The 21,646-nt window shown below is 38.9% G+C and overlaps 1 protein-coding gene across 1 annotated transcript in view; it reads left to right on the forward strand.

The window, feature by feature from the left end:
* Positions 1-21,646, forward strand: part of LOC124776378 — a 311,886-nt gene that overhangs the window by 286,922 nt on the left and 3,318 nt on the right. Inside the window, exon 3 of the mRNA XM_047251342.1 lies at positions 2,486-2,623. Within this exon, the coding sequence (XP_047107298.1) occupies positions 2,486-2,623 (138 nt within the window). The remainder of the gene's footprint in view (positions 1-2,485; positions 2,624-21,646) is intronic.

The raw sequence follows: 21,646 nt of genomic DNA on the forward strand, positions 1-21,646 counted from the left end.
CATATAAAATACTATGTAGGTTACCGCCCAGTAATAAGATCGGTAAATATGCAGCCCGAGGTGTTGCCGCATTATGACTGTATTGGCTCTTGAGCAAAAGACGTCCACTGATCTCGATACTCGAGATGTGACCCTGTACGGATGCATCAGTATGGAGACACTCAACGTTAACCTCGACGGCCATACTGCCATACTCTATTCACAGGCCCAGATTTCAGAATCTTCTTTCTCTTTAAATTTGGTAATCATCTACTACCATTCAAAAAAGCGTTCATCGTGATTATTTATTTTATTGCTTTCTTTTAGATCTACACTCTCCTTATACACTAAAGAACCAAAGAAACTGGTACACCTGGCTACTATCGTGTAGGGCCCCCGCGACCATGTAGAAGTGTCACAACACGACATGGCATGGACTCGGCTAAAGTCTGAAGTAGTGCTGGAGGGAACTGACACCCTGAATCCTGCGGGTCACAAATCCATAAGAGTACGAGGGGCTGGAGCAGCACGTTGCAAGGCATCCCAGATATGCTCAATAATCTTCATGTCTGGGGAGTTTGGTGGCCAGCGGAAGTGTTTAAACTCAGAAGAGTATTCCTGGAGCCACACTGTAGCAATTCTGGGCGTGTGGGGCGTCGCATTGTCCTGTTGCAATTGCCCAAGTCCGTCGGAATGCACAATGGACATGAATGGATTCAGGTGATCAGACAGGATGCTTACCTACCTGTCGCCTGTCAGAGTCGCATCTAGATGTATCAGGAGTCCCCCTATCACTCCAACTGCGTACGCCCTAGACCAATTACAGAGCCTCCACCAGCTTGAACAGTCCCCTGCTGACATGCAGGGTCCATGGATTCGTGAGGTTCTCTCCATACAGTACACGTCCATCCGCTCGATACAATTCGAAACGAGACTCGTCCGATCAGGTGACATGTTTCCAGTCATCAACAGTCCAATGTCGGTGTTGACGGGCCCGGGCGAGGCGTAAAGCTCTGTGTCGTGCAGTCATCAAGGGTACATGAGTGGACCTTCGGCTCCGAAAGCCCATATCGATGATGTTTTGTTGAATGGTTCGCACGCTGACACTTGTTGATGGCCCAGTGTTGAAATGCGCGGAAGGGTTGCACTTTTGTCACGTGAAACGATTCTCTTCAGTCGCCGTTGGTCCCGTCCTTGCAGGATCTTTTTCCGGCCGCAGTGATGTCGGAGATTTGATGTTTTACCGGATTTTTGAAATTCAGAGTACACTCGTGGTAGGGTCGTACAGGAAAATCCCCACTCATCGCTACCCCGGAGATGCTGTGTCCCATCACTCGTGCGCCGACTATAACACCACGTTCAAATCATTTAAATCAGGATAACCTGCCACTGTAGCAGTAGTGACCGATCTAACAACTGCGCCAGACACTTGTTGTCTTATGTAGGTGTTACCAACCGCAGCGCCGTATTCTGCATGTTTAAGTATCTCTGTATTTGAATACGCATGCCTATAGCAGTTTCTTTGGCGCTTCTGTGTATATAATAGGGCGTGTTTTAACATTTTTTGTAGTTGTTACACGTTTTGATTGATTACAAAGTAATGGGTTAGCATAATAATAGAAATAATAATAATAGTAATTAAGTTATAGTTAAGAAAAAACGATTCTTTTTCCACAACGTATAACGTATCAGTATCAATATTAGTTGAGAAACACTATGCATTTTTATTGGCTGAAGGTGTGAAATGAAAGTTTAATGTCAAGAATGAATACTAGACAGACAATATTGAAAAGTATGAGCCGTTGTCAAACTAGATTCTAAAGAAGAAAGCTACATGCCGAGAGATACAGAATGAATGCTATCCTCTTACTAAAAAAGGTATTAGTGCATTTATATATAAATGTCATAATACAAATGATAGATAACGGGGCAGTCAAATGAAAACGAGACAGATGGAAAAAAGTAATTACAGTTGTTTATTATTTCAAAAGTAATTTGACATAACTGTTAATGCATTTATCCCACTGTGGGACAAAATGGTAAATGCCTTCGTGGGACAACGTATGCGGTTGCCCACGTGTTGCCAAGGTAGTTTAGACTACACTACAGAAGTTTCGCGGGGAAGTCCTTACACAGTCTGTACAGTCTCTCTCTCCCCATGAAATTTACATATTTCTGGAGCCCTGAAGAAAGACATTATTGGCTATCTACTTCCTTCAGACGAAGAGGTGCCCGAGTGTCTACAATTATGGTTCTTTAGGCACCTGCAAAACTTTATCCATGAAGGCACTAACTGCCTTACAGTGAGTGGTACAAATGTATTAGCAGTTACGGCGATTAAAAAGGTTACTAACTTTTTTTACCATCAGTCTTGTTTTCATCTGACTGCACCTTATAGACACATGCAAGCACATTACGTATAGTTGGCGACAGTTCCACCTTTTTACCTTTGCCCCGCTCGATGGAGATCGCAGCAATTGGTTGCATGAACGCCTGTATGTTTCAGATTACACGCGGTCGGAGGTGTGTTTCTCAATTATCAGCCTTTTGCTCATCTTCATGGGCACCTTCTTCTCGGTGTACACATTCCGGAATCCTCGCTACATGTTCAAGAGGCTGGCTGGCGGCATACACTTCCTCGCTTGTAAGTACCGTCTTGTTCTAACAGGGAGTGCCCATCACATCCATATTCACCCAGGCTCACCCGACAGAATATTACTCACCCCCTTACAGGGGAACACTGGCCCCTTTGTAGCGCTGTAAATACTACCTTACTACAAATGATTGAAGCGATTTCATAAATTCACTGGATGTTAATTTACGTAGTGTCACAAAATTCAACACACATATTGTAAAAACTCAAAAAGTTTTGTACTGTTGCAGCCGCATTTCAGATTTCTGTCATAAGAGTGCGGTAGTGAGCAGTTAGGCAAGGTGATGGCAGGCGCCGATAAAGCGTGTATTATGCTTGAAATGCATTCACGTCAGTCTCGCGGCCTAAACCAAGGCAAATATTTTGTGTGGGGTTACGTGGGATATTTAGTATTTATGCCTCTTCTATCAGCAAATCTACCGGAACTGTGAGCTCACATAAACGGTGCTTTTGAAAGAATTGATAGGGACTTGCTGTACGGAACGTGGGAAAAACTTGATATCTGCAGAATCAGTCGGGGTCACGTATGGAGCACTTCTGATACGTAAAAGAAAGAAAAGAGGTTTTCTATGTCAGAGCAAAGCCCTGTGAGAATATGTCAAACAATATAGCTGCAGCAAATCTGTGAAATCGCTTCAGTTAATTATAATAACATTCTAGTGTGGAATTGGTACTAGGAGATCATGTGTACGTCCACCACTTACCTAGTTCTTGGCATTGAAAGAAAGGAGGAACGAAGATTAGAGTTTAACGTCCATCGACAGCGTGCTCTTTAGGGACGGAGCACAAGTTCGAATGGCGAAAGGACTAGAGGGATGTCGGCCGTCTCTTTTACAGAGGAACCATCCCGACATTTGCTTTAAGCGATATAGGGAAATCACACGAAATCTAAGCCTGAATGGCCAGATGGGGATTTAAACCGTCGTCCTACCGTATGCAAGTCCAGTGTGCTAACCACTGCCCCACCTCGCTCAGTCATGCATGGCATTGAAGTTGTGGGTACGTACCTGACGGTTGTACGAAATGAGCGCAGGAAGATGGGTCGACCCGGAGAAGTGCCAGAAAGGCAGAAGGGACCTATGCTTGGGCTTGCTCATAGCCATATCGCCAATGAAGCTGACTGATTTGTTGCTTTATCAATGCGGTATGTCTGACATATCTACGAGGAATGATGCACCACTCGCAGCCTTGGAATAGTGGTCGTTAAAATATCGTCACCAGCAAGGACGGGAGACGAGTGTTACACCATACTTCGCACGCGCGAACTGGCGACGCTCTGCGCTGACAGAACGTAAGCGAGCTCAACCTGTTATCTTTCTCATACGATTTTACAGAAACTATTCACGGAAAATATATGATTTTTGCCTTACTTGCAGCGTTATATGTCAGCTTCGTGGCGAAGTGCCCATCACTTCGCTAATGACCATTCTTATTGTGATGTACACATTTTAGTAAAGCACTACACAAAACTCAAAAAGTTGGCAACGTAAATTAGGGGTAGCTATGATTTTGCGTTTGATGCGTATTACACCATATGTTACTGCGCATGAAATTTAGCTAACATGATGAATTTTTGTTTAGACTTGGGAGGAGGTCTCTATCTCCCTCCGATCTCGAGAAAATGGATCCCATGTAGCGCGCTCTCTTCCGATCTCACGCCAGCGAGAATGAAATACTCGCAACGTCTCTCATATCTCCTAAACCGCTCGAGACATCGAAACGAAAGTTTGGCGAATGATAGCACACAAGGAGGAGAGTGTTTCGCCAGTTCTTAAACACACGGAACTTTCTTATCAATGGCAATATATCAGTACTTATACTCCCCTTTTTATTTATTTCACTCCAGTGACTGTAATTTTTTAAGAATTATCGACAGCAAGCGAAACAAGAGCTTCCTATAATGAAAATAAATATGAAATTTCTTCTTTTATGTTACTGCAAACCGACACTATGAAGTTTTTCGTAAGCTTTGGAGCTCTCTGATTGCCTAAAGAGAATGCAAGTCCATCTCAATCAGCTTCCAAGCGAACATTGGTTGATTAATTGAGTGACGTATTTATTCATCCGGTAGAACAATAAAAAATGAATGGATGGAGTCAATTGTTGGTACAAACGTACTTATTAAATATACATATATGAATACTTACCATTTGTACAGTTCTTATAATTAGTTTACAATATTCATAATTATGTCGTGTTTCCTAAAATATGGGGTATTCATGAGTATGAAGTGACTACCTGTAATTATTCTAAGTATTCATTTACAATGTAACAGCTTTTACCTAATGAAAATGTTTTTAGCATTTGGTTAAAGATCTGAAGTTCATTTACACCTTTAATTTCCTGTGACATCATGTTGTACAGTTTTAGTCCATTACATAGTATATTGCTCTGTGTTTTTGACTTGTTTTTCCTGTTTAGGTGTAAGTAGTGACTGGGTCCAGTTTCAGGGTCATGTATTGAGCTGTTTGTAGTATACAGACGAATATTTTTTCTTATGTACATTATAGATTGGAAAATGTATTCACATGCGACATTTAGAATTTCTAGCTTTTTGAATTAATCGGTACAATGGGCCCTAATGCTACTGTTTGTTGTTAGCTGTATAACCCTTTTCTGTACATTGAAGACAGTCTTAATGTTTGCAACATTTGTTCCCCAAAATATGATTCTGTAACTGAGGATTGAATGTAGGCTAACATCCCAAATAGGTCACTTTGAGGCTTGAAATATTTCACGATGGTTCAACTATACAGAAAGCATAAAATGTTGTGCACAGTCTCTATGCCAAGGCTTTTACATATTCTGTCTGTTTCAACTGGCAGTCTACATTCAACCCCAAGAATTTGGTGTCCATTACATATTCTAATACATCATCACTGTATTTTTAATCTAGCATCATTGTGTTTTTCATTCAACAGGAAGAACATACAATTAAGTTTTCTTTACGTGAAGAGCTACTTTTGTGAGACGTACTTCGTTTTCGTATCTCTTTCACTGATTCTACGATCGATTAATTTAAGTTGGTATCACTGTTATATTCCTGTTTGTTTTCAATTCTATGCAGTCATGCCCATGCCCAGAGAAAGTGTCCGCTTAACATGCGTGTTATTTTCAATTGTAAGTGCTCTTTCTGATCAGTAAATCTCAACTCTGTGCTGATTCATTGTGGTGCATAATTATGTAAGTTTAGCCTAGCTAACTTTTTGGACGGATTTCTGCTCCGTGTTGGTAAGAGAGCAAGGGAGGCTCCATTATCTTTGGTGACACAGTGGCAAGACGGATACGTTAAAAAAAAAACTGCAGGAGGGCCAAACGGCACATTTCTGTGTGGTCTACGTGACTCAGTCGGCATATGCCGATGTCAAAATGGATATTCACGCCAAATTTACAAGTGAGGCGTTTCACTGGCCCGTCCGATTTCTACGGGAGAAGTTTCTGGTAGCTTTCTCTTGGCAGAAGTGCTCCACGTAAGATGTATTCTTATGCTCTTCATGGTATGTGGTTGGTGTATACCGTCATGCAGAAAAGCGAGACAGAGAACTGGTCGGTGTGGACTGTGAAAAACTGCTGGCATGGCGCCGTCTTGGACGCTGTAGTGAGAATAGATAACTTTAGTGATGCGAAGAGGAGAGTTGAAAGGGTTTTGGGAACATGAGGGGGCCAGTTATCTTTGGGCGGACTCTGAATGTGCAGTCACATACATGAGTAATTGTAAAATTCAGTCAGATTGCATCGGAGAATTATACAGATTATAGAGAATAATTTCATTGCCGCGCATGGTCAGATAAAAGCTGGGAGTATCTGGGAGTTAATTCGATTCTAAGGTTCTCAGATAAACTTTGGGGTACTGAACAAAATCGATTCATGCCGGCAGATGAGTAGTGAAAGGCCACAGAGATTACTGCCCTCCGAGGTTGTTCCAGCCAGCTCGCTGAAATGGCAAGAAGCAAATAATTGAAAGCTTGGCTAGAGATGAGCTGCGGACTCCGGAGTAATTGATAGCTTCATCAGTATTTTCATCTTTGCTCCTCGCGCTCAGACAGGTAGTCGTGACAGGGGGGGCAATTGTACCAGCAACGCTGAGCCCTAAGGAACTCAAAATTTTGGTCACCCCTGGCTTAAGTAGTTCATTTTCTACTACGTTCATTGCAGTTCGGGTTGATGAAAGATTTAAAATTATAACAGAAGGTTGGGATGTTTGACGAAGGAAGACCTAGATATGCTTATATCAACCAGGAAGGGAAATCCGTTAACTCTTTTCAAGATTTGTCAATGATAACCCCCAGAAATCTACGACGATTTGTACTACCCTTAATCACAATAAAACAACAAGTACCTTTCACTTTATTTTTGTGAGAGGTTGTGGATTGCTTTTTGAGTGCAGTGTTGGGGTTTTAGCTGTCATCACCATGTTGCTGTCATCAACAAACAGTATTTTTTCTCCACATCCAACACACTGTGGGGAATCATTAATAAGAAATTACATATCAGTAACCATAACCAGTTGTGAACCCAGGATTACATTATTGGATCTGGCATCACAGTTTGCTATGATCCCACTATCCTTCAAAATATAAGTCACAGTAGCACTTACTTTTTATGTGCCTGGCACAGGTGCCTATGATTTTAATAATAACAACAGTAAAATATGTAAAATATTTTAATATACTGGTAATAAAATATTATGATTACAATGGAAAATATGTATGTTTAATAACAATTTGTTGTTTACATCAGTGTTTGGTGCACTGCCTTAGCATAACTCCCAAGCAATTGCCATTCTGGGAAATACGGCATTTGTCTGAATATTTGAGAAGCATTCAGTGTCACACAGTTGATTTAAGAACTATAGTAGCAACAAATTTGGTAACTTGCATAATATAAAGGAAAAGTGTGCCCTTGGCATTATCAGTATTTTATTTAGTGTTAAGATTGTGATGACAATTGTACATACTAGCTATGCAAGCATGTGGATGAGAGGAATTCTGTTTCTATAAGTTTTTCCCCCACAATATGGGCCTTTCCCTTGCTGTCTTGTCTTACTCAGCTTCCTGTGGTTTGTCTGTTTCGCCTGCAAACTCACAATTGATTTGATTGTTGACAATAGGTACAGTCAACCTGTGGATGTGGACCTTGCACTCAAGCAAGCAACTGTGTTAACATAGCTTGTAATTTCTTGAAATAACTGTCATTTTCAAGATGCTTTATTTTCGCTACACTCAAGAGGTTCGATAAGAAATTTGTATTTGTCAAAATATGAACATTTTCCACTAAAATGTGAAAATGTGTGTGGACAAGGAGGGGGGGGGGGGTCGTGGTACTCCCACTCCTCCATCTCCCACTTGGATCTGCCCCATCGGTAAAGATCATCAGTTGCAAGATCCTGGAGCATATTCTAAGCTCAAAATTCATAATGTGCTGAAGGAAAAGGACTTCTGGAGAGAATCAGGACATATTCATTAAAAGTCACTAATGTGGGAACAGTTCCTTTATTCACAGACAATGTCATATGAACAGTAGATGCTAGTGACCAGGAAGATTTGTCTTCATAGATTTAGGATTGGTGTATGGCACTGGAGCACACTGTCACCTGATAACCTGTATTACCATATCTAGTTTAGCTCCACAGTCACATGGTTAACTCCATTAATTTTTGACTGTATAGAGCCTATAACACTATACTGGATGGCATATGTTAAACAAAAATATGAGTGACTTCAGAGATTCTGCAGGAGAGCGTAAGAAGAGCCCGAATATTCTCAGTATACATCCACAACCAGATTTATCGCTGATAAGTACAGGAAGTATGATTTTCATGAAATTCAGAGTGATTTGATCAGTATGTACATTTGGTATACAGAATATTTGCTCTTTTTCAGTGTAGATAAAATCAGGATAATACTATAATAAAAACAAAAAAACTTGATAACAATTAATTTTAAAATCAGTAGTAAGCTTCTGGCACCTCTCATCGTGTTTCAGTTGGTCTGCTGTTGAGTGATATGACATGGAAAGGAATTGATGATGATTATGGTTTAATGTCCCATTGATAAAGTTGTAATTAGGGTTGGAGTAGTAGCTTGAATAGGACTGTGATGGGGAAGGAAATCTGCTGGCAGTGCCAAAACTAACGCTCCAGCTCACTTGATGCTGTGAAATAGGCTGAACACATGAAACAAGTAGTTCAGAAATGGAACACTTAAATCTTTTTTCTTGTGCTGCAGTAGATACAATCATACAGTTAATTTCATCTTTATAAAAATCGTTGAAAGTGTAAATTTGAAAGCAACATTAAATGTAGTCAGGTCATTCACACATTATGGTTGAGTTTTGAAGGAGAGGATATAATTTGTTCTTTGGGGGTGAGCAGCTCTTGCATTAAGGATTATATTTACCTGCTTTCTCAACTGCAGAACTGGTATATCTTACAGAAAATTAAGTACACTGTGATTATTTGAAAATGGAATACTACTGAAAGTATGGATAGAACTATGACCTGGATGACAGTCGCATGATGAATAAGAGAACATTTGTGGGATGTTAAATGGAAATGGAAAATTTTATGCTATTTATATTTGTATTAAAGTTTTAAATATTTAGAAAAAAAAACAATATGGTATTTTAAAATTGGAGTTATTTGTAATTTGTAATAATTATTTGTAATAATGAATTATTTGTAATTTGTAGTTATTTGTAATTGTAATTTGTAATACTATTGACAGTCAGACTCTATTAAATTTTGAGTGTGTACGTATTGTTCTCTCACAGAAAGTGGCTGATGTATGTGCATGCTCTCTGTGCTCAGAACATCACTTTTGGTATTTCTCCTTGATTACCCTGCATCTAGGAAACTCTTGGTCTGTGTGTACTTGATTCCATGATTTGGTTGTGTTAGATGCAATAATATCTGTGCCAGCTCAAGGAGGTGCTGGAAACCACTCAACTGAGACTCATACTGTAACGTTTTAATGCCACAGTCCCATCACATTAGTAAAAAATGTGTAGAATTGAAATGTACCTGCATCCACCACTCAGAAGTAATTCTGCCAGTTTTTACTTTGTCTTGAATTGCATCTGCTAAAGGTAAGAATGAAGAGCTTCTACAGGTGGGGGCTGTGACATGTTTCTGATGACTTGATTAATAGTTTTGAAGAATGAGTAGTTGTATCAAGTGCAGTGGAAATTGTTTGATATAATGGATAGTAATAAGCTGAAATGGAATCTTTGCTAGCACACTTCATATAATTCTCTCACTTTATGATTTTTTTGAAAAGATGTAGTCCATCTGTAACCAAGCATATTTTGTTGCTCTTGAGTATGACAGTCAGTACAGCTGAATAGTAACATGTGGGTACAGGCTTGGAGCTTACAATGAACTCCCAGTGAGTGAGCCAAAATCCTGATGACTGTATACTAAAAATACTCCAAACAATTGTCTATTGGGTTTGGAAGTATGACAAGAAACAGCGTGCTCCAAATAAACTTCTGGCATGGGTTTTAAACGAAAATAGATTACCTACAAATGCAAACCTGAAGCAGTTTTTCATATTTCTTTTCCCGAGAGCTGTTACATCTTTTTTGCCGCATACAGAACAAGTGTTCACATTCAGTTTATTGTACTACCACCTTGAAATATTTTTTTTATGGTTGGAGATTAAATTACTTGAGGTAATGCAGCAACCAGCCTTGTTTTATGTAGCTCTGTTTACACGAAAATGCATTTTAGATTTCCTTAAATCTTCAGTTTGTGTAATACACTTTTTTTCATCAGTAGAACATTTTGAATATTGCAGCTGATTTTTATGCTGTAACTTTTAGCTGCTTATTTAGCATTTATATGCATAATACACACACTTTTATCTTCACTGATGCACTGGTGCTGTGCAGCATTTGCCATATAGCCAATTTATAAGAACTGATGAAGATATAACTATATTGGTGGAAATAAAGTTGCACAAAAAGTGGCTGGTTACTGTATTTCTTTCAGTAATCTTGTTCAGAGACAAAATGAAATGCCCAATCCACTACTATATGGTACTGGTACCTACTTTGGCAGAAATATATTTCCCTGGCTATGAGATGATCCTGCATGTATGACAATCCCTTTCTTTTAAAGAGGCTTTCTCAAGGAAATTTCATTTTTTATGTATTTCCACTAATCAAAACCACAGAATGTTTTATTGATATAAATAACCTACCTAAGTAAGTTAATATTATATCTATGCTAAACTTATGCTGTTCATTGGTTGTCAATATTTTGATAATACAAGCAGAGATAAAGTACACCAAAAGAAATGTCTAACAATAACTTTTACCTTTTCTCCTTTCTATGCTCACTATCTAAACCAACTACTCATAGCTTCACTATTTTTATTCACCGTCATTATCAGTATAACTTGCATCATTATCTGGGATGACAGTTTCAACTAAACAATAAGAGGTGAGGTAAGTGGCAATGTATTTCTATTTACAACTGGCAATTAAATTTATATCTACCTATTGTTCAGTCTACTAAGGTTTCCCAGATATAGAAAACTTAGTGCACTTTCACCAAATCACCACAGCACTAACTTAGATGAAATGAATCAGTTTTGATTAAGCTGGGATGGAGCCACAGTTGAGGGAGGGGAGCAGGTTGTGTCAATTCTAAAACTCCTATCAGATCTATACCTATGTTGTGCAGTTGGGGAGGGGAGGGGGGTTTGTCTGGGATCCACAGATCAAGATGCTGGACCAGTCCTTTCTCACAGCTTAATAAGAATCTGAGGGAAAAAGCAACAAACAAAAATATTGGGGACTTTATCTCATCATTGTTCTGCATAGGTTCTCATCTAGCTTTACTGAAGAACCATACACAAACTGTTATTGTGCCAAAGGAAACCTGCATAAGTTCCCATGAACTGCATGAAGAGACAAACCACCCTAAATACTGCAGTGTTTGCTAAAGCTGTAGTATTTTTCTGACAATGTTTGAATACCCTAAACTGCAGTTTGTAGTGTCACAAATGATAATGCACCAGAATCCTGTGATGCATAATAGCACCCAATAAAATGAAATGAATGGAAGCAGTAGGTGCTGGTGGAAAAACAAACAGTGCTTTTTTTTCTTCTTTACTTTTTTACTTTTCTTTTCTAAATTACTGATTGTAATGGGAACCTGAGGATACAGTGATGAGTTTTCTCTCTCATCAAATGTTGGCATGAACAACTATCTTAATATCTATTTCCTCTTCTGCATGTAGTGAGTTTTTCTCGTCCCCTCACCAAAAATTATCCAATTTCATGTACATATTTATCTCTCTGGGTTGAGAATTTATCAGGTGCAATGACATATGTATTACCTCTACAGGGTGCTACACTTAAATCCAGACACATTTCAATTTGAATTTCCTGCAGTATTGTAGTTATGCTGAAGGTCACAATTGGTGTTCTTGATAGCCATAGCAATCTAGTAAACATAGGAACCTCAAAATGGCCAAGATGTTATGGACAAGTGTGGAGTACACCAAAGAGCTGCAATTATCAAAAGTCTTCACACTGTGTGTTTGCCCACTGGAATAGTTCAATTCTTTGTGTACCCAAGATCAACTGTTTACAATATTGTGGCCAAGTATAATGCTTCAGCGGAGTCTGGGGATGCTTCCACTAACCTCATTTGAGGAAACACGTGTTGTGAACTATGGCAGTCATTGAAAAGGTGTAGGCCCCAATTTCAGAGAACCCATGGCAATCGTTGAAGAAACTGGCATCAGTATTGAATGTCAGAAAACGAACAGTGCATTGGATGGCAGAGGAGGACCTTATATGAGTCATTTAATCCAAACCTGGCTCTCAGATAATGTTGACATGTTCTTGTCAAAGGAATTCTGACCCCTGAATAGCCCAGATTTGAACCCCCTCGACTACTATGTTTGGAGCATCGTTGAAAGAGTTACCAGAAAGATGAGGCACCCAAATGTCAGACCACTTCAAGGCAGCATTCATGAATGTGGACAGCACTCTTTTAAAGACTGTGTGTGATGACTCCAGAACAATATTAGAGGCAGTCAGTGCAGCTGACAGGGTTACATTGAGTAATATTACTCTTGAAAGATACAACTACTTACACATAAAAGGATTTTCATTTTCATTTGTATTTTTTTTTTTAATAAGTTTCATTTGTCTGGATTTAAACGGCACACCCTGTATAAAAGTTAGATAGACTGCAAGAGCTGTTGTCAATAACATTTATTTATTGCAAACTTTACACTGATGACTGGCTATCGAACCATATATAAGCCTTCTGGAATCTTTTTGTGGTTACAAACTAACTCAGCAATTAGGAACTATAGACAGCCACCACATTTCAATTGAAAGTTTCTGTTGATGTATAGAGTCTCATTTATGTAATGTTTGTGATCATAGACTATTAAATGTAACTGCTACAGGTATTATTAATGTGACCCCTGAAGTAACACCATAATTTCAGGTAGCATTCCTAATAAAATAATCTGTGTAAAACATGAAGTACTTCTTTGTATTTACTCTAATGCTATTATGCAATGAATGAAAGATTTCAGATTGATATCTTTTCTTGAAGAAGATAGTACATATCTGAGAGTCAGTACTACAGAGGAATAATAGTAAGTAGTTGGTGAGAAGAAATACTATAAATATAATATTCTGAAGAATTTTTTCCCATGAACTCAGATTGAAGCTTTAAAAAAATATGCAAAAATTATTAAAAGTCAACAGCATGGGGCTTGGTAGTGGAAAGGAAGAAGATAATTTGAGTACCAAGTTGGGAAAAATAGTTCAATGGCAGAGCATTACGTAGTTAAGGAAGCAATATAGTATCAGTCACATCCTATAGACACAGCATTACCAGAGGAGGAGAAAAAGAAAGGAATTAGAACAAATGAGGAACAGCTCTCAGTATATACATTCATAGGTGGAGAGAACCATTGCAAAGTATAATAGCAATACCATTTATAGAAATTGTTCACTATGTGAATTTCTTCTACATACACAAGGTGATCACAGAGAGTCTGAAAAACTTGTGCGGTGGTTGGAAGGTAGGTTGTGCTCAGAAATAGTCATTAAAAATTATTCATATGTTACACTGTTTCAGAGCACTAAAGTTATCCAATCAGGCCATTGTGTACACAAATTCAAGAGGCCCACCAGATACAATTAGTAAAAGTTGTGCTCATAGAATAGATGACAGCACATGACACTGCTTGGCCTTTGGTCCAAGTTTAATCCTTACTTCTGTCTCACGTCTAGTTTTTGTATCTTTCTCTTGTTTGGTTTTAGATAACCACATGAATAACATGTCTGGCAACACCATCCCTGGTGAGCCACTTGAGTTTGCAAATGCAATGGCCTGATTGACTAACTTTAATGGTATCAACTCAGGAAAGGAGCAACATACCAAATTTTTTTCTTAACAGTTATGTCTCAGCATAACTTACTTTGCAACACCTTTACAGGCTTTTCAGACTGTTTCTGACCTCTGGAAATTTGTAATACTTCATAAATCAGAATATTATGTATAAAAACAGTTATTTTGACAAAAGTGACTATCCTTCCTTTTAATTGCTCAGATACTGTTTTTATTATTACTTCATACTAAACATTTATGTAAATTAAGTGATATCAGAGGACACTGTCAGGTGCCTGTAAACTTGAAAATATATTTAATATCAATATTAGCATTAACTGGAATTTACATTCCGAGTCCAGCAATTCAGATAGGGCCTATATTATAGAAGAGTGGCTAATAAGGTACTATTTTTCTTTGTTTGTGAATATTTGGGGATTGTACTATCTGATAATAGCCAGGAAACCATTAAAGATATTTACACCACAATACAAACCTCCATTCTGAAACCCTACTTAAACAAAGTAATAGTACGAGGGTGGTTTGAAAAATAGTTAGAACGGAATAGAAAAAAAGTGCTTACATCACTGAAACTTTTTTAACTTTTCAGTGTAGTCTCCTTGTAGATTAATGCACTTGGTCCAGTGATGTTCCAGTGCTTTGATCCCATCTCAAAAATAAGTTTCTCCAGATGTGCAAATTAGTTGTCAACTCCAGCTATCAATTCTTCGTTTGAAGTGAATCTTTGTCCACCAAGAAAAATTTTCATTTATGGAAAGAGATGGAAGTTTGACAGACACATATCAGGTGAAAAAGCGAGTGTGGAAACAATTCATACTTTAGTTCATGCAATTTTGACATGACGACAGCACATGTGTGTGGGCACACATTGTCTTGATGGAAGATGACTTTCTTCCTTGCTAAACGTTGCCTTTTTCCACGTATCTTTTGATGCAGTTTATCCAAAAGGTTAGCATAGTATTCTCCAGTATTTGTTTGCCCAGTGGGTAGATAATCTAAAAACAGAATCCCATTCACATCCCAGAATACTGATGCCTTGACCTTTCCCACCAAAGGAATTGTCTTTGTTTCCTTTGGTGGTGGAGAATCAGCATGTTTCCACTGCTTTGACTGTTGTTCCGTCTCTTGGCTATAGTAATGCACCCAGGTTTCAACTGTGGTCTCAAACTGGTGCAAAAAATTTCGTTCGTTGCTCCTAAAACGGGCCAAACATTGTTCCGATACGTCCATTCTCGTTCGTTTTTTATCCAGCATCAAGAGTCATGGCACTCATCCTGCAGTTAATTTTTTCTTTTCTGACTCTTCATTTAAAATGCGATATATCCTTTCAGATGACATCTGGCAAGTGTGAGCAATTTCAGGCACTTTCAATTGGCGATACTCCACGACCATTTTGTATTCTTTTGCAATGATTTCTGGAGTATTGACACGTCTTGGCTGACCACTGCATGGCTCATTATATGAGCTCTTACCGACCAAAATTAAATTCATTTGTCCACAAATCACTATGTGGGAACAACAACAGAACCATGTCACTGCCACACCTCTCTTCCAAGAGGACTGATGTGGCACATGTTTACAGGCACCAGTCCAATGAATATCATGTGAACAACTCGTTGTGCTAGCTCTGAGCTCTCATTGTGATTCTGAGAACTTTTCAAACCACCCTTGTATGAAAATGGATAAATTAAGTTCAGAAATGAGTGTATTGTATTGAAGGCCATAGGCAGAGTGATATATTAGGGCAATAAAATATGCAATACATTTCCTGTGTTTTTGAGAATATAAGAAGCTGATATATATTTACCTAATCAAAACATTTAGCTAATCATAAGATCAGGTTGTTTCCTCAGATTCATCATTCAAAAAATACAGGCCACCTTATACTCACAGATTAAACTTGCTGCAAAATCAACATTTTTATGTTGTGTAGCAGATTTATACAGGGACTGTCCTACATTTATAGATGAAGCTTTGGTGACGAAGGTCATGTGCAGGCTTATTTTGAAAATTTGGAGAAGAAACAGTGACTCTAGCATGGCTAAGAACTACAGTGAATGTGGGGAGGGAAGTGATGGGTGGGAAGTAAATTTCATCAGGCTGCCAAACATGGGAATGCATACTGTGTTCCTTGGCTTCTTATGAGCATCTACCATGTTTAAACTAAAGTTTACCTCAAATAATTTGTAATCAAAATAGAACTGACTTTAAAATCAGACAAATACTCAGCAACAATATACATTTCTTCAGGAGACAGTAAAAGTCTAGACAGGGGCCTATAATGTACTTATGTGTTCCACATGGCAGTGTTGTCAGTGCTCACCATAAGGTACTATGGGAACTGAAGGGGGAGTGTTAGCTGCTGGTTGCACTCAGCCAATGAGAGGACACTGGGCAGGCTACATGTTTGGAAGCCAGAGACAAAGGTATATTGCCATCCTCACAACAACATAGGTGCAAAATCCACTACACATCCAGGGGGGAGTCGGAGGCTGTGTTATCAGGTCCCACCATAACCCTATCCTCGGAAATCACATGACATTTAGAGGAAACATCCAAATGTTTGTGAGGACAATTATAAGTTTTATTGATGCCCATTTCACTTGCAGCAATTTAAGCCCTTGTTCTTAGGTCCCACCCTAATGTCCACCTTGGAATATGCAACATATTCAGAAAAAAGAGCCAAATACAAGGTCTGTGAGAAAAGTAATTAGGTTAATTTTTTGTTGAACAAAGTTTTTATTTCTTTCAAAAACCAATATTGTCCTCTTCAAGGTAGTTTCCTATAGCAGTTATACACTGGCAGAGCCATCGTTTCCAGCCTTGACAGTGAGTGCCTTTAACATATTGGCCACATTCTTCTGAATGCTCTCCAAAGTCCCAAAATGGTGATCAAACACTTGGTTGACAGTTTTCCCTGGAAGAACCAATTCCTTATGCTCGATACCCCTTCTGTCAAGAAAGCAAATTGGCATTGTTTTGATCTTTGAGTGGTTATTTGAGCTTTCTTCAGTTGCGGAGTGCCCGTCTTCACTTTGCCACTTTATCTCAGGTTCATACTCAAAAATCCAGGATCCATCACCTGTGATCACACAACTCAACCATTCATGGTCATTGACAATCCCCTCAAGAAGATTTACAAATACTTTCAGCCTTCCACTTAGCTGTGAGGTTTTTTTGGTATCATTTTGGCACAAACCTTTCACATGTTCAAAACTTCAGTCAAAATTTTATGCATGGTGACAGTCTTTAAGTTTAACACATCACCCATCATCCTTATGATTACACATTGGTGTGATCTCGCAATAGCACACACATGTTCATCTTCAATGTGTTCTCAGCTTTCCAAAAAGTATTTGTGCCAGCAAAAAACATATACTCTTCATAAGAAATATTCCCCAAAGACCTGTTTCTACTTTACAAAGGTCACACTCTCAGATTCCCAAGTTTAAGCTTGATGGCATTATGTTGCCCTAAATTCTGCTGTTGATGGCTGTATGGGGCTGATACTTAGACTGAGCAATTGGAGAGGATGAATACACTGGCCTACACAAGAACAACAACAGAGAGTTGCTAGATCACAGTATTGTCAGTATCATTACTTTTCTCAAGCACCTTGTGTTTGTGACAACCATGACACTGTATTATTCTGTAAATATGTATATTTAAGTTCCATCTACAGGCCCAGATTTATCAGTCTGTAAGAAGAAAGCCTGTATTCTGTGCTGCAGGGGAAAAAGGGGTTGAATTTTCATAATGTTCAAAAAGGTGTTACCTACATGTGTTTGTACCTACTTGAACTCAACTGGGTGATAACACTTTTGAATTTACAGAACTGTGAATTCTGTTAAAACATTGCTATAGTAGTGTGTCAAATAGAGGAAAGATGAATGCCATCAAGGTTTTATCTTAAGCTGGTAAGTCAGCTATACTGGCCAATTTGTATGTGGTTTTGGGAGATTTCACACTTTCATGTAGGCAAATGCGGTAACATTCAAAAGATGCCGCTTCTCAATTGTACCAAAAAGGCTTTCCTCAGGTTAGAATTTTTTGTGTTCCAGATTTTCATTTTTAATGCCAAATCCAATACGGCTGCTAAAAACTTATAAATATGTTTTAGGTATATTTATGTGTTGTTGATAATTTTGCTGGATGCATATTTTTTTAACCGTATGCAGAAAAAATTTCAAACTTAAGTTCAGGAATACATCCTTTGTGATTATTTTAATAATATAAAATAATATAATAATATATAATGAACCATAGACCTTGCTGTTAGTGGGGAGGCTTGCGTGCCTCTGCGATACAGATAGTCGTACTGCAGGTGCAACCACAACGGAGGGGTATCTGTTGAGAGGCCAGACAAACGTGTGGTTCCTGAAGAGGGGCAGCAGCCTTTTCAGTAGTTGCAGTGGCAGCAGTCTGGATGATTGACTGATCTGGCCTTGTAACACTAACCAAAATGGCCTTGCTGTGCTGGTACTGCGAACGGCTGAAAGCAAGGGGAAACTACAGCCGTAATTTTTCCCGAGGGCATGCAGCTTTACTGTGTGGTTAAATGATGATGGCGTGCTCTTGGGTAAAATATTCTGCAGGTAAAATAGTCCCCGATTCGGATCTCCGGGCGAGGACTACTCAGGAGGACGTCGTTATCAGGAGAAAGAAAACTGGCGTTCTATGGATCGGAGCGTGGAATGTCAGATCCCTTAATCGGGCACGTAGGTTAGAAATTTTAGAAAGGGAAATGGATAGGTTAAAGTTAGATATAGTGGGAATTAGTGAAGTTCAGTGGTAGGAGGAACAAGACTTTTGGTCAGGTGAATACAGGGTTATAAATACAAAATCAAATAGGGGTAATGCAGGAATAGGTTTAATAATAATAAAACAATAGGAATGCGGGTAAGCTACTACAAACAGCACAGCGAACGCATTGTTGTGGCCAAGATAGACACGAAGCCCACGCCTACAACAGTAGTATAAGTCTACATGCCAACTAACTCTGCAGATGATGAAAAAATTGAAGGAATGTATGATGAAATAAAAGAAATTATTCAGATAGTGAAGGGAGACGAAAATTTAATAGTAATGGGTCACTGGAATTCAGTGGTAGGAAAAGGGAGAGAAGGAAATGTAGTAGGTGGATATGGATTGGGGATAAGAAATGAAAGAGGAAGCTGCCTGGTGGAATTTTGCACAGAGCGCAACTTAATTATAGCTGACACTTGGTTCAAGAAACATAAAAGAAGGTTGTATACATGGAAGAAGCCTGGAGATATTGACAGGTTTCTGATAGATTATGTAATGGTAAGACAGAGATTTAGGAACCAGGTTTTAAATTGTAAGACACTTCCAGGGGCAGATGTGGACTCTGACCACAATCTATTGGTTATGAACTGTAGATTAAAACTGAAGAAACTGCATAAAGGTGGGAATTTAAGGAGATGGGACCTGGATAAACTGACTAAACCAGATGTTGTACAGAGTTTCAGGGAGAGCATAAGGGAACAATTGTCAAGAATGGGGGTAATAAATACAGTAGAAGAAGAATGGGTAGCTTTGAGGGATGAAGTAGTGAAGGCAGCAGACGATCAAGTAGGTAAAAAGTCGAGGGCTAGTAGAAATCCTTGGGTGACAGAGGAAATGTTGAATTTCATTGATGAAAGAAGAAAATATAAAAATGCAGTAAATGAAGCAGGCAAGAAGGAATACAAATGTCTCAAAAATGAGATCGACAGGAAGTGCAAAATGGCTAAGCAGGCATGGTTAGAGGACATATGTAAGGATCCAGAGGCTTATCTCACTAGGGGTAAGATAGATACTGCCTACAGGAAAATTAAAGAGACCTTTGGAGAAAAGTGAACCACTTGCATGAATATCAAGAGCTCAGTTGGAAACCCAGTTCTAAGCAAAGAAGGGAAAGCAGAAAGGTGGAAGGAGTATATAGAGGGCCTATACAAGGGAGATGTACTTGAGGGCAATGTTATAGAAATGGAATAGGATGCAGATGAAGATGAAATGGGAGATATGATACTGCGTGAAGAGTTTGATAGAGCACTGAAAGACCTAAGTCAAAACAAGGCCCCGGAAATAGACAACATTCCATTAGAACTACTGACAGCCTTGGGAGAGCCAGTCCAGACAAAACTCTACCATCTGGTGAGCAAAATGTATTAGACAGGCGATATACCTTCAGACTTCAAGAAGAATATAATAATTCCAATGCCAAAGAAAGCAGGCGTTGACAGATGTGAAAATTACTGAACTATCAGTTTAATAAGTCATGGCCGCAAAATACTAATGCAAATTCTTTACAGACGAATGGAAAAACTGGTAGAAGCTGACCTTGGGGAAGATCAGTTTGGATTCTGTAGAAATATTGGAACACGTGAGGCAATACTGCTCCTATGACTTATTTTAGAAGCTAGATTAAGAAAAGGCAAACCTACATTTCTAGCATTTGTAGACTTAGAGAAAGCTTTTGACAATGTTGACTGGAATACTCTCTTTCAAATTCTGAAGGCACAGGGGTAAAATACAGGGAGCGAAAGGCTATTTACAATTTGTACAGAAACCAGATGGCAGCTATAAGAGTCAAGGGACATGAACGGGAAGCAGTGGTTGGGAAGGGAGTGAGACAGGGTTGTAGCCTCTCCCTGATGTTGTTCAATCTGAATATTGAGCAAGCAGTAAAGGAAACAAAAGAAAAATTTGGAGTAGGTATTAAAATCCACGAAGAAGAAATAAATCTTTAAGGTTCACTGATGACATTGTAATTCTGTCAGAGACAGCAAAGGACTTAGAAGAGCAGCTGAACGGCATGGACAGTGTCTTCAAAGGAGGATATAAGATGAACATCAACAAAAGCAAAACGAGGATAATGGAATATAGTCGAATTAAATCGGGTGATGCTGTGGGAATTAGATTAGGAAAGGTAGTAAAGGAGTTTTGCTATTTGTGGAGCAAAATAACTGATGATGGTCAAAGTAGGGCGGATATAAAATTTAGACTGGCAATGGCAAGGAAAGCGTTTCTGAAGAAGAGAAATTTGTTAACATCGAGTATAGATTTAAGCGTCAGGAAGTCGTTTCTGAAAGTATACGTATGGAATGTAGCCATGTATGGAAGTGAAACATGGACAATAGCTAGTTTGGACAAGAAGAGAATAGAAGCTTTTGAGATGTTGTGCTACAGAAGAATGCTTAAGATTAGATGGGTAGATCACATAACTAATGTGGAGGTACTGAATAGGATTGGGGAGAAGAGGAGTTTGTGGCACAACTTGACTGGAAGAAGGGATCGGTTGGTAGGACATGTTCTGAGGCATCAAGGGATCACCAATTTAGTATTGGAAGGCAGTGTGTAGGGTAAAAATCGTAGAGGGAGACCAAGAGATGAATACACCAAGCAGATGCAGAGGGATGTAGGCTGCAGTACGTACTGGGAGATGAAGAAGCTTGCACAGGATAGAGTAGCATGGAGAGCTGCATCAAACCAGTCTCAGGACTGAAGACCACAACAACAATAACAACATCTATTTAATATGTACCAATCAAATGGTTCTTACAGTCTTAGTTTGAAAATATTACAAGAAAAGTTTATTTCCTGGGAAATGATGAATCAATTAGACA

Source organism: Schistocerca piceifrons, chromosome 2 (genome assembly GCF_021461385.2).
Source record: "Schistocerca piceifrons isolate TAMUIC-IGC-003096 chromosome 2, iqSchPice1.1, whole genome shotgun sequence".
Lineage (NCBI taxonomy): Eukaryota > Metazoa > Arthropoda > Insecta > Orthoptera > Acrididae > Schistocerca > Schistocerca piceifrons.